The sequence below is a fragment of the Tachypleus tridentatus genome, chromosome 8 (genome assembly GCF_004210375.1).
Source record: "Tachypleus tridentatus isolate NWPU-2018 chromosome 8, ASM421037v1, whole genome shotgun sequence".
Lineage (NCBI taxonomy): Eukaryota > Metazoa > Arthropoda > Merostomata > Xiphosura > Limulidae > Tachypleus > Tachypleus tridentatus.
In genome coordinates this window covers 145,033,373-145,048,235 of record NC_134832.1, presented here as the reverse complement: position 1 = coordinate 145,048,235, position 14,863 = coordinate 145,033,373, and the positions used below count along the sequence as shown (strand labels likewise).

Below are 14,863 nucleotides of genomic sequence, written 5' to 3'. Positions count from 1 at the left end.
TCCAGCCCCACGATGCAAAACAATCATTCGTTCGAGTTTTCAGTCACTGGAATCCCCTTCCAACAACAAAGGCCTACCTACTCGACCCAGGGCAAGATCCATGGAGGTCGATAGACCTCCTCCGAATAAGGACAGTAAGGAAAAAAGACGTGGTTGTAAACAGAAGGGTTCTCTAGCCACTTTGCTTACCAGTCGATAAAAATGGCCACCTTGATACAATGGAACTCTTGAGGTTTACTTTCTAATCTGGATGATATCAAAACACTGATTGCTTCTTACCATCCTGTATATCTTTCCTTACAAGAAACATTTCTAAAACCTGCTGATACAGTCACCATTCGGCACTTTTTTCTGTACAGAAATGACAGGCTGTGTGATGGACAAGTACATGGAGGGGTGGAACTATTGGTTGATCAGCATGTGCTCACCCTGTCTTTGTCACTCAACACGCCATTGGAGGCCGTAGCCATCAGTGTTTCCTTGGGTCATACCATCACTGTTTGTTCTCTCTACCTGTCCCCTGGTGAGACATATGATCGATCAGACCTTGATCCTCTCGTTGAAAAGTTGCCATCTCCATTTTTAATCCTGGGGGATTTTAATGGATGTCATCCCCTCTGGGAAAGTGCTGTTATTGATAGGAGGGGTCGCTCTGTAGAGCGTATGCTCTCTGATCACAATCTTTATCTTTTCAATACTGGTTCTTTTACTTATTTTCACACACCTAGTCAGTCCTTTACCACTATTGATCTCTTGGTTTGCTCCCCTTCATTATTCTCCCATTTTTCATGGAGGGTTGACAATAATCCACTAGGCAGTGATCATTTTCCTATACTTTTGAGAAAGACTGGCCCTGGTCGATGACTCCCTACCCACGTGCCCTGGTGGAAGCTGAATCAGGCAGACTGGCACACTTTCATTGCTCTTGCAGAACTTGATCCTGCCATCATGAATCATCCATCAATAGATGACTGTGTGGCAGCAGTAACTGTATTATACAAGCAGCTGCTCATTGTATTCCTAAAACCTCAACACGTTTTCCACGATATCCTCATCCGTGGTGGAATCCTGCTTGCCACTTGGCACGGAAGGCTCAGAAACGTGCCTGGGATACCTTCCGTAGATATCCCACACTTTCGAACCGCATCACTTTCCAATTGGCTTGTGGACATGCTAGGTGGGTAAGATGTCATAGCCAGAAGGAATCTTGGATTAAGTTCACAACTAGCATATCTTCTACCACCAGTTCCAAGGTCATATGAGACAAGATTCGAAAGGTCAGTGGGCACTACAATTCTGTCCCCCTCTCCATCTTACTCTCTGATGGCCAAGAGGTAGCTGATGTCCAGAGCATTGCCGATACTCTAGGTGAAAGCTTTTGCCAGGTATCTAGCACTTCTGCTTGTTCCTCCACCTTCTTGGTCATCAAGGCTCAGGCAGAGTGTTTACCTCTTTCCTTTAGAACTGACTGTCTTTTTGACTATAATTGTCCCTTTACACTGGTGGAACTGAAAATGTCCCTTCATCAGTCTGGCAGTACATCTGTTGGACCTAATGATGTACACTATGACATGCTGCACAATTTATCTCCTGCTTCTCTTGATATTCTTCTAATTGTTTTCAACCAGATCTGGCAGGAGAATGTTTTCCTGATGCCTGGCACCAGGCTCTTATCTTACCTTTCTCTAAACCTGGGAAAGATCCCAAGAATCCTTCACACTACCGTTTAATTGCTTTGATGAGCTGTCTCTGTAAGACCTTAGAGAGGATGGTTAATACTCATCTTGTTTGGTTCCTCGAATCAAACAACCTCCTCTTGCCCACCCAGTGTGGGTTCCGATGACAGCACTCCACCACGGACCACCTAATTCGACTTGAAATACCAATCAGAGAAGTCTTTCTCAGATGCCAACATCTTGTTTCAATATTCTTTGACATTGAAAAGGCTTATAACACAACATGGAGGTATGGCATTTTGCAAGACCTCCATATATATGGGTTATGTAGTCATTTACCTATGTTTATGAAAAATTTTTTAATGGACAGGAAATTCCAAGTTCGTGTGGGTTTGACACTTTCTCGTTGTTTTGTAGAGGAACTTGGGGTCTGTCATGGCTGTGTTTTCAGTGTCACACTTTTCAGTATAAAGATAAATGCCATTACTGAACAACTCTCTCTCACTGTTGCAAACGGGCTCTATGTTGACGACTTTCACATCTCGTGTCAGTCGTCAAACATGAGATATATTGAGCAGCAACTACAAACTGCCCTCAATCGTGTACTGAAATTGATTACAGTGAACGGCTTTAATTTTTCTCTCTCTAAAACCGTTTGCATGCACTTTTGCTGCCAACGGGGTATCTACCCTGATTCTGAACTCCGTATCGGTGAAGTTTTGCTGCCAGTGGTCCCTGAGACCAAGTTCTTGGGGCTTATCTGACCATAAGCTGACCTTTATACCACACTTAAAGCAGCTATGGGTCAAATGCACAAGAGCACTGAACATCCTCCATGTCCTCTCTACTGCCAATTGGGGAGTGGATCGATGTTCTATGTTAAAGATATATCGTGCTCTTATTCGTTCAAAACGCGACTATGGATCAATGGTCTATGGCTCTGCCAGACCCTCGGCCTTAAAGATGCTGGACCCCATTCATTATCAAGGACTTTGACTCTGTACTGGGGCTTTCCGCACCTCCCCAGTTCAGAGCTTCTATGTGGAATCTCGCGAATCTTCTCTACACCTTCGCTGTTTACAACTGTCTTTACTGTATTATTCGAAACTTTGCTCCTTACTAAATCATCCCAGTTGGGGATGTGCTTTCCTTCCTCAGTGGCCCTTACTTTTTCAAAACAGACAATCTACCATTGCTCCTTTTGGCCTTCGCATTCAGGCGCAATTGGATGAATTCGGTCTGTCCTTGGAAAACATTGCAGAATCCACTGGTCAGCTCATCCCCCCATGGCTTATTGTAGCCCCCAAATGTGACCTTTCTTTAAGTTATCTGAAAAAGGCCGATACTCCCGATTGGAAGTACTGTCTTTTATTTACTCAACATCTTTCGAACAATCATTCCGTTCCAATTTATATGGATGGTTCCAAATCAGACAATTCTGTGGGCTCTGCCGTGGTTTGTTGCGGTTCGGTGGTTGTGCCCAGAATTCCCTCTACAGCTTCTGTGTTCATTGCTGAACTGTACGCCATATCTCTTGCCCTGGATCATATTAATGCTGAGCAGTACTCGATTGCACTATTTATACTGACTCCTTAGTTCTCTGTTGGCCTTGGAATCACTTTACATTGGCTCACACCCTGTTCTTGCTGATGTTCAAAACCAACTGGCCCATTTCTCATTAATATCTACTTCTATCCAGTTTTTCTGGATACCAGACGATGTTGGTGTTCACGGGAATGCGCTTGCAGACATGACAGCTAAATCTATCTGCTCTGGCACTATCACCACTATGCCTCTTCTGTACATGGACTATGGTCCTGTTTTGAAGGCTCAGCTCCGTGCCAGCTGGCAGTCCACTTGGAGTGAGCAACGTGACAACAAGCTTTTTCAAATAAAACCCTATATTGGGCTTTGGCCGTCTAGCTTCCGTAAGGTTTGGAAGGAGGAAATTGTTCTAACTAGACTACGCATTGGTCATAGGTTTTTAACTCATCGTTTTCTTATCTCTGGAACTAATGCACCAGTATGTAGTTTGTGTAACACTCAAATCACTGTAAGCCACATTTTACTTTCCTGCCATCGTTATGACTCTCAATGACGGCACTATTTTAAACATGTTCTGTCCCAGGGTTTGTCTGTAACATTGGACAGTGTTATTGGTGATGGTGACACTGTCCACCTTGATAAAGTTTTTAGCTTTTTAATGGCCATTAATTTTTTTAAGTGTTTGATATTTATTCATTACACCTTTTTAATTGTGGTTCCTTTTTCAGTCTCAATCTCTCTAGTTCAATTTGACAATGTAAAATGGCCAGAACATTAAATAACTCGACACCAGGACTGGAAAGGCCAACTTCAGGTGACTAACGCTGCTGTTTGAACTACCCATTAGTCATCCTGGCTAGTTGTTATTACACTTTTGCTACATGTCATTTAACACTTTTATTACTTTACCTTTTAGTACTGGCCATAATGACACATAACCCTGAACCACGACTGGAAAGACCAACATCAGGTGATTGACCGTTGTTCTTGTACTTACCTTTTAGTCTTCTTGGCAGGTTATGTTCATTACCATTCTGCTACAGGAAGTCATTTACAACTTTGTAGACTGGATGTCAACATTGGTTTTATGCCATTTTATGTTTTGTTTATATCTTTGTTACCTTTTACGAATTTTACTACATTTACTTTACTTTTACCTTTTTACAGGACATTTGGCTAATTTTTATTACGATTTTGCTATACGTCTTTAACACTTTTTTTATTTTACCTTTTAATAATGGCTGTTATGACAACATAACCCGGAACCAGGACTGGAAAGACCAACTTCAGGTGACTGACGGTGGTTCATGTACTTGCCTGTTAGTCTTCCTGGCGGGTTATGATCATTACCATTTTGCTAGAGAAAGTCCTTTACAACTTCTCTTACTCTGCTTTTTCTCTTAACATTGTAGACTAGGTGTCAACATTGGTTTTATACTTTTTCTGTTTTTCAATGATGTTTTGTTTTACCTTCATTCCCTTTTATGTATTTTACTACATTTAATTTATTTTTACTTTTTTACTGGACGTTTGGCACAGATAGCCTAGCTTCTTTGTGCCATAAAACATAAATCAATCAGTCAATCAACCATCCACATATATAACACTGTGGCACCATGCAGGATGTCCTATTGACAGTACTTTTTGCTCTGCTAACTTTATTAAGCAAATTTTATTCTGGGTATGAGAAGGATGTGGTTTTCATCAAATTATGTCCTACTAGGTTTATTACTTCCTGTAGGTGACATACTCCATGGGGAGTTCCCTTTCTGATGTTATAATTTACGAAAGCACCTTTAAAGTTTATTTATCTACATTAACCATCCCACTATCTTGTCCATCTGGGATTGTCCGAGTCCTGTGGAGAGGGCAGTATCGTTTCTGATTGTTTACTTTATCTTCATCATTTTCCCTTTCAAAGTATATTTTAAATGGATATTCATCTCTACACATCACCTCTCATTCTTCCTCTTCATTTCCAGTATGTTTATTTCATGTTATTAAGAATGATTGTTTTTGTAACACTAGTACTCAAGGGATTTATTGTATGTCAAAGATATATCACTGTTCTACTGAACTTCTCAGTGGCTCAATGGTAAGTCGGTGGGCTTACAATAGTAAATAACCAGGTTTATCTTCCTATATTCAGCATGGTACAGAAAGCTCTTTGTATTGTTTTAGGGTGAATAGTAAACACTCCCATTTATGGTGGCAAGCTATAGTCTAACAATGATTACATTATAGGCTGATGAAATATACAAGTCAATACATGTGGGAGTAACCATTCAAGGCTTGTGGAATGAACAATAATCTATTAGGTGAGGTGCAAGGTATAAAGTTGTTTATTCTGTTAGTAGGTTACTATCTATATTAACTGCTTTTTAATATAAAAATTAACTTTGTCTATTCTAGGTTTGGTTGTTTTGAAAGTGGTCCTTTGGAATGCAAGAAAAGAAGTCACAATGTTCATAGAGATGATAAAGATGCAGCATCCACCAACCTTGTTATGCCTCAACGCGTGAGTAATTTAAGCTCGAACTATCTCAATGTCAGATTTTTCTCACATTTAATATTGCCACAACCAAAACCCAAACTCATTTTTTTCTTTGTTTTCTTGTTCTTGATACAGTTGTAAATTGTTAAATGTTTCAATTTTTGATTTTTCATGAAAATTAAAAATAGTTTTCAGTCATTGTGAGTCTTGAGATAATATATTCAGTGAAACCTTAAGACTTTTCATTGCAGTAAAGAGCATTGGTGTGATGATTATTAAACTGCAATTTGCTCTTGGTTATGAGGACTAAAATCTTTTGATAATCTAACCATGTATTGTACTGTACATGATTACTTATAAATGTGATGTACAATCTGAACATGTATTATATTGTATATGAGTGTTTATGAATGTAACTTACTATGTAAACATTCATTATACTCTGTAAACGTTTGTAAATGTGACATACAATCTGATTGTGCATAACATTGTGTATGGATAATTGAGGAAAATCAAGTTGTTTGTTTCACAGATGCATTATTTATTCAAAACCATGCTTTTGTCACTGATGTACTTGACAATTCCTATACTCTGGTTTGAATAAATGATGTCTTTGTGAAATGTACAGTTTTTGGTTTTTACTCAATTCTGTAGTTATAGAGTTTTACCAAGTACTGAAACCTTCAAGTATCAATTTATATGAAGGTTTGTAAATATGATGTACAATCTAAACATATGTTGAACATGAATGTTTCTAAATGCAAACATATATTATCACCAATACTTTGTGTAAAACATAAAACATTTATTACTTGTATATTTTTTAACCATTATTGTAACCTCCATTGTTGGGGAGCTGAAATTTATGTAATATATCTTATAAAATGTTACTATAATAATTAGGTAATGAATGTCTTGTTGACATTTAAAATTAAAACTAATATCTGTTGGTTGTATAAGCTACACAAATTACATTTCTCAAGAGAATTAGTCTAATATATAACATATATTTTGTTTTTGTGTTCTATGTTAGTTAATTATACCAGTCTTAATCTAAATAATTGTTGGTCCCAAATGCATTTTGGGCTTTTCTAACTTACATTAATTTCTTGGAAACAGGTAACAGGTATGGGGTATTCTTATCAGGAAACTACAACAGAGGAAGTTGAGAGACTCTTTGCTCTGCTGCAAAGGCTCTATAACAGAAATGACAGTAAGGTGCTTTCTTTTTGTATTCAACTGACATGATAAATAAATTCTTATTATTTTGTGCCTTAAATGGAATATTGTTAGGTCATAGAGTTTACAGTATTATATAGTCAGAATATTCATTAGTGACCTGAAACTAGATGAACCAAAATAGAAAGAGATTAATAACTTATAGATAAGATAAACCTACACAGTAGGTTATCTGTACTTTGCTTACCATGGGTATTGAACCCAAGTTTTAGCATTATAAGCCTTAAGACTTACTGCTTAGCCACTGGTGAAGATTAAAAAAGATGATAGAAATATGCCTGTGTAAATTTTATCTCTTTATATCTATTTGGTTTTAAGGGAAATAAAAATGTAAGTCTATTTTCACAAGTTTCTAGAACATTAATTAGAAACACATTCTCTCAACATTTCTAATATTGTTTATCTCTCTAATTTAGGACAGCCAGTCTGTTATTTTCAGTTTGTTGTTAATCCACAGTCATTTAATCAGACTGTCGAAAATATATTCCATGTTTCGTTTTTGATCAAGGTAAGAAATATGTCTAAGTTCTAAGAAATTAATATCCAAGTAACTTTGTTGTGTTACAGTCTAAAAGTAATGTGTGTGTGTGTGTGTGTGGTTTTTTAATGGTGTCTCAGCAATAAGCTGGAACTTGGAATTCAATCCATTTTGTGGACACAAAAATAGTTCATTGTCTGTTTTTGTTTTTGATAATACAGTTATCCGATGTGTATTTATCACACACTACACTAACAGCATATGAATTAGCAACAAAGTTTTGTTCTTGCTGGTATTCTGGGTTAAAAAGTGTTACTTTAAGAGTTTATTATATTTCTGATACATGGGTAAATATGTATTGTAGCCTACATCACTCTTGAGTACAAGGCCACAAGATGGAGTAGAAATTCATCTTGGTTGTTACAATCAAGTTTATTTATGGTGAGTTGGCTAAAGAGAAAACATGAATTGTGGGAGTTTTTGCTTGAGGGTTAAGATCAACTGTTGCTTTATCCTTTTTCCATTGTTCTGTGTCCACCACTGGGACAGCTGTAAGTCTATGAATTTAGAATGCTGAAATCAGAAGTTTGATTCCTCCTCAGTGGACACAACAGATAGCCTGAAGTGGCTTTGGTATAAGAACACCCCCCTCCATTGTTCTGTCTTCCAACTGCTTGTTATAGATTCATACTTTTATTTTATTCCAGCTTAAAGGGAAGTTTCTGCAGCCTCATCAATTCTGTTCCTGTTTTCATTTATTTAACTTTCTTGTTTTTTTATATGCCAGAATGAGCTTGTTTTGGTAGAAGTTAATGATTCGTCTCCTTCATTTAACCAGTCAAGTTCTCTAACCATTCATTGCTGTGATTATCAAATATCTCTGTATTCTATAAACAAAATAGTCTAGGGAAACCACATGTAAGTGAATGTGATTGCTAGTTTAGTGTAAAATGATATATATATTCATTTTCTGAGATAGTTGACAATATTACACTGTGTCAGTATGTGTTATTATATGCTGTGTGCATGTGCAAAAGAATTATTAGCTATCTCTGAAATTGACTAACAAATAAACAATTTTATTACTGAATAAACTCTTAATTTCATTTAGAAGGTGCAGGAATAATTATTTTTTGATTTCACAAGAAACAATACTTTGGTTTGATTTACTATTATGCTTGTACTAGTTGCAGGTTTGTATTTGGTGAATTTGTGTCTGTTAATTGTTTTTGTCAGGATGGAGTTGCAGAATTATCATTAAATGAAGATCAACTTCCAGTTATTGGTGAGTTGTTTTAACAGAATGTTATGACATAAAATGAGTAGTAACATGAAGTTAGGTTTTTATAATAATGTTTGAAATATAAAGTATTGTATTTTAAAGAATGTGTGTATGTTGTTAATGTTATGGTGCTGTTTAAACTCTGTATATTGGTAGTGTTGTGGTTGTGTTTATACTCTCTGTATGTTGATAATGTTGTGGTGTTGATTTTAACAAGCCCAGCGTGAGCTAGTGCAGTATTTTTGTTGGAAAAAACCATACCCAATTCGGTTTCTTTTAATTTGAACTAAAATGTTTTGGACATTTTTATTGGCTAAAAAGAAGCCATCTCTCCTTCTCCTTTTAAAGTTGGAACCATGAAAAGTGATTTGAAATGGTAAGGTGGCTGAAATCCATCAGCATGTCACAAGGTTAATGGTCAAGGACAACAAGTGTGGAGGTCTCCAAATGACATGGAGGTATACAAGAACTGTTTATAACTACCTTGGTATATATTTTGCAGCAAGCTGAGTACAGTATTATATCTATAGTTGACTTTTTTTCAGTGTTCCTTTCTGTTCATCCTGCTGCTGACAATCTTGATGCTTTGATTTTCCCTACCATGTAACTGGTGAAATCATTCGTGTATCATTTGAAAGCTAAACATAAAAAGATGATAGCAGAAGCATAAAAGGCTGACAGTTACTTAATTAATAATGTTGAGAATGTAGCTTTATTGATGTATACTGAATTTATTTCCAGTGGGGTAAACCTTAGTGCTAGCTAGTATGGAAGCTTGAAGATACTGTATTTCGCTTTAAAATTTATAAATTAACAAACAACACCTTGTCTTGAAGTTATTTCAAGGATATGTTCAAAACCACCTTCTTTGAGAGTTTTCAGATTGAACTTAGTTATAATATTGAACAAATTGTGGTGTAAAGACACCCCTTGGCATCTGGCAGATATGTTAAAGCACCTGAGTGGTGTTGATAGTCTCATGGTGTTGGTTTTAAAACACATGATTAGAAACAAACAGTCCAAATACTTCCAATCTCAAATAGAGACAGAAAACTGTCTTCACTGGTGATTCAATTGTTCACATTGAAGGACTGGAAATATTTAAGATTGCTTGGTGAATAATTTGTGCCTTTTGAGTACTGTGAATAGGGTAACCACATAAGGCTTTGGACCCCACAGAATGAGGTACTGTTGACAATGAATTACTGGAAATTTTGTAGGGTAATCTGATTAATCTTGCCCAATTTGATCAGTGGATACTGTTGGTGCTGTAATGTTATGGAAATGTTCTTGTGTCATTTGAAGAGTTTAAGTTGTTTAAAATGGTTTATAACATCCATTTGATTTATCCTATTGATCATCTTTTATTGGAATGAAGAATAGTGGTAGAATTAGTGCATTATAAGAAGACAAGAATAGATCATGTTTTTATTGGAAGGAAGGAAAGTGGTAGAATTAGTGCAGTGTAAGGAGACAAGAGTAGATCATATTTATTGGAAGGAAGGAAAGTGGTAGAATTAGTGCAGTGTAAGGAGACAAGAGTAGATCATATTTATTGGAAGGAAGGAAAGTGGTAGAATTAGTGCAGTGTAAGGAGATAAGTAATTTTGTTTTGTTGTTGAAAGGAAATTTTCTTCCCAAATAGAAAATTCTGTGATCTATATTTCCAGGATTACAATGAGAAAATTGTAATAGTTTCTCACTTAATCTGAGGATGAAGAATAATGTGTTTTTTAGTTTTATTAGAACTGTCTTGTGAATATTTGTAGGAAGAAACCCACAGAATAGTATCAGTTGTATGTTTGCTTGTTACTGGTTTTTGTGCTATGTGGTTTATATGATACATTTTCATTTACAACAGTTTGTGATTAAAAATGAAATTTAATCCTTAATTTCTGTACCTGGTGAGTCTTGTATTTAACAAAAAATAATTTCAAAATGTCTTTTAAAAAACATTCAACAAGCTGATAATAGGAACATTAGTCTCAAGGGAGAATAATTAATTTAGATTGATGTAATCCATTAATAAACTTGATGGTTGATCAATTAAGACATGACATCAATTATAAATAACTTGGTATTTTTTATAGGTTAACTGTTTGTCTCACTTTCACCTTTTATCCATTTTTGATTAATCAACTTTATTTCTTTAATGATCAGATAAACTCCTAACTAATTTTTGAGTAGACAGACCAACGCTGTTTCTTGTGTAGACAGTATTATTGAGGAATGTTCACTTTTATAATCTGCTACACTTGTTTATTTTCCGTGTTAATTATGATTTTTTTTGTATTTTCTAGCACCAGTGAAAGAGAGAAGTGATGAAAACCCAGTTTTTGAAAAATCAAATCAATTTGTTATGTCAATTACAATGGAAAATTGGAGGGTAACTACTTTTTAAATCCTTCAGTATTGATGCTTTTAGAATTTTATTTTGAATTAATATAGATTTTAAATAATGATTTTGTTTCTAATTGCAATCTAAGATGTAAAATATTTGTCCTAACTTTTCACAGTTTCAAAACAATTTCATCCATACACTAAGCACACATGACTTACAAAAGTATGATATAAAACACACTTAACACAAATAACATAAAAAAGTGTTTCATCCATTTCTGGTCTCTTAATCATATTTAAGGTTGACTGCATATGAAATTACAGGTTAAGACTAAAAATAATTAATAAAGTTCTGTTTCAGTAACTTTGTTCTGAAACTGACATTTTGCTATTCTATAATGTATATTTAGTATACTGCACAAAGCAGTAATGATAAAACATTCAAACTTTTTCTGTACAGCTCCAAGAAAACTTGTATGTTAGTAGTGTGTAATTATAGGTTGTTTTCAGAATGTTTTTGCAATTATAAAACATAGTTTCATATATAGAATATCATCCCTTGATAACATCATGTAAAAGGTTTTGTTTCTCATATTATTATCCTTCCCTCTTTCTGACTTTATATTTGTATAGTCTCTGTTACTATCCTTCATGATATTGTAACATGTAACTAACATTTCAAGTAGATACAGAAAAGATTAAATACAGTTAAACAATGCAGATTATGGACTATTAACATAATTTTACTGTAAATACAGTTGTTTAAGAATTAGTTTATGGTTTCATCTAAGAAAGGTAAAGTTGTATATTCTGCAAACAAAAAACGAAGGAAAGTTTAAATGACTTATGAACAAATGACAGATCTGGGAATTTTTTATTTGTCTCTAGAGGCATTATTGTTTGTGTGTTATATATAAATACATATTGTGTTTGTTTGTCTAAAATATACAGAAGTTTTCTCCTATCATGAAAGGTTGGAAGTTTATACAAGCAAGTACAATAGGTAAAGATCCTTATTTACTGAATACTGTGTTTAGTTTATGGAATTCAAACAAAATAGATAACTTATTATATGCTGAAAAGAAAACTACAGTTTTTAGATATGAATTGACGTAGATCAAGAATGTAATTAGTAAAAGTACTGTTACTAGCTTGACTTCATGAGACTGTGACAGGTTATAGGTCACCAGTAGATTTTTATAAGCTTTAGACATGGCTACACAGTAAAAATACAGTTCTCAGTAATACACTACATGTCTACAAGAAGTAGTACAACCCACCCACCCACTTGAACACAGTTCTCAGTAATATTACTGTGCTCCAATAAGAACTACTATATACACATTAATCACTTACATACACACAGTACTTAATAATACAGTTGACTCCCTCTAGAAGTACTACATACACATTAATCACTTGCATACACACAGTACATAATAATAGAGTTGACTCCCACTAGAAATACTATATACGTGTACATATTAATCACTTACACAGTCTTTAATAATACGGTTGACTCCCTCTAGAAGTACTACATACACATTAATCACTTGCATACACACAGTACATAATAATACAGTTGACTCCCTCTAGAAGTACTACATACACATTAATCACTTGCATACACACAGTACATAATAATAGAGTTGACTCCCACTAGAAATACTATATACGTGTACATATTAATCACTTACACAGTCTTTAATAATACGGTTGACTCCCTCTAGAAGTACTACATACACATTAATCACTTACATACACACAGTACTTAATAATACAGTTGACTCCCACTAGAAATACTATATACACATTAATCACTTGCATACACACAGTGGTTAATAATACAGTTGACTCCCACTAGAAATACTATATACACATTAATCACTTGCATACACACAGTAGTTAATAATACAGTTGACTCCCACTAGAAGTACTACATACACATTAATCACTTGCATACACACAGTACTTAATAATACAGTTGACTCCCACTAGAAATACTGTATACACATTAATCACTTGCATACACACAGTACTTAATAATACAGTTGACTCCTGCTAGAAGTACTATATACACATTAATCACTTGCATACACACAGTACTTAATAATACAGTTGACTCCCACTAGAAATACTATATACACATTAATCACTTGCATACACACAGTACTTAATAATACAGTTGACTCCCACTAGAAGTACTATATACACATTTATCACTTACATACACACAGTACTTAATAATACAGTTGACTCCCACTAGAAGTACCACATACACATTAATCACTCACACACAGTCTTTAATAATACAGTTGACTCCCACTAGAAGTACTATACATGCATTAATCACTTACACACAGTCTTTAATAATACAGTTGACACCCACTAGAAGTACTATACATGCATTAATCACTTACACACAGTCTTTAATAATATAGTTGACTCCCACTAGAAGTACTACATACACATTAATCACTTACACACAGTCTTTAATAATACAGTTGACTCCCACTAGAAGTACTACATACACATTAATCACTTACACACAGTCTTTAATAATACAGTTGACTCCCACTAGAAGTACTACATACACATTAATCACTTACACACAGTCTTTAATAATACAGTTGACTCCCACTAGAAGTACTATATACACATTAATCTCTTGCACACACAGTCTTTAATAATACAGTTGACTCCCACTAGAAGTACTATATACATGCATTAATCACTTACACACAGTCTTTAATAATACAGTTGACTCCCACTAGAAGTACTACATACACATTAATCACTTACACACAGTCTTTAATAATACAGTTGACTCCCACTAGAAGTGCTATATACACATTAATCTCTTACACACAGTCTTTAATAATACAGTTGACTCCCACTAGAAGTACGATACATGCATTAATCACTTACACACAGTCTTTAATAATACAGTTGACTCCCACTAGAAGTACTACATACACATTAATCACTTACACACAGCCTTTAATAATACAGTTGACTCCCACTAGAAGTACTACATACACATTAATCACTTACACACAGTCCTTGATAAATTATGTTAAAACGAACTTTAGAAATAATTTTCATTGTTGTGTTTTTTGTTAGTTTTTTTAAAGAAAAGGAAAATATACTCTTTCTTTTGAAATATTTTCCTAAAGTTAGTTTGTAATATTTCCTCTAGGAAATTATCAAGGTCTTCAATATTACCAGGACAATAATTCCACCAAGGAAGAATTATTTCACAAAAGGGGAAAAATAGAATTTTTACAAAGTGCAACATTTGATCTATCAAATTTTGTTAATGGTTTAAATACTGAAGAATAAAGTTTGACATTTCTGAAGAAACAATATGAATTAGGTACTTTAATACACAGAATAGCATATCAATGTTGTATACAATTTCATTAACTACTGTTTATCCGCTATATAAAATTATGATGGAGTGATTGTTTTCTTATATTTTGTTTGTTTGAAGAACATCAAATAAATGCGATATTCACTTCTTATTTTCTGAAGGCACAAGGTTTTATCAACTTACTCAGTTTACCTAGAGACGCTCTTTTTTCGTGGTGTTGGTATAACAGTTTAGTGTTTTAATTGTAAAAGACTGTGTCTATTTTCACACACATAATTTTCTTTTCAGTGTTAATAGACTATGAGCTGTAAGTTCTTTCTCTAACATTTCTTCTGAATGAAATATAACAGGAGATTTTACCTTATGACCTGTTATTGGTTTTCAGTGCAAGAGAAGATGTTTTTAAGTTCAAATTCTGTTTACAAATAAAGAACAT

General features: G+C 34.6%; 1 protein-coding gene across 3 annotated transcripts in view; it reads left to right on the top strand.

Annotated features, from left to right (window-relative positions):
• Nucleotides 1–14,577, top strand: part of LOC143223688 (non-structural maintenance of chromosomes element 4 homolog A-like) — a 31,478-nt gene extending 16,901 nt beyond the window's left edge. Inside the window, exons 5-11 of one of the 3 annotated variants that reach the window (XM_076451988.1) lie at nt 5,634–5,739; nt 6,835–6,928; nt 7,371–7,462; nt 8,669–8,717; nt 11,015–11,100; nt 12,006–12,057; nt 14,254–14,577. In XM_076451988.1, the coding sequence (XP_076308103.1) occupies nt 5,634–5,739; nt 6,835–6,928; nt 7,371–7,462; nt 8,669–8,717; nt 11,015–11,100; nt 12,006–12,057; nt 14,254–14,396 (622 nt within the window). In that variant the 3' untranslated portion in view covers nt 14,397–14,577. The remainder of the gene's footprint in view (nt 1–5,633; nt 5,740–6,834; nt 6,929–7,370; nt 7,463–8,668; nt 8,718–11,014; nt 11,101–12,005; nt 12,058–14,253) is intronic. The other 2 variants (XM_076451990.1, XM_076451989.1) reach the window with 2 other exon arrangements.
• The last annotated feature ends 286 nt before the right edge of the window (nt 14,578–14,863 follow it).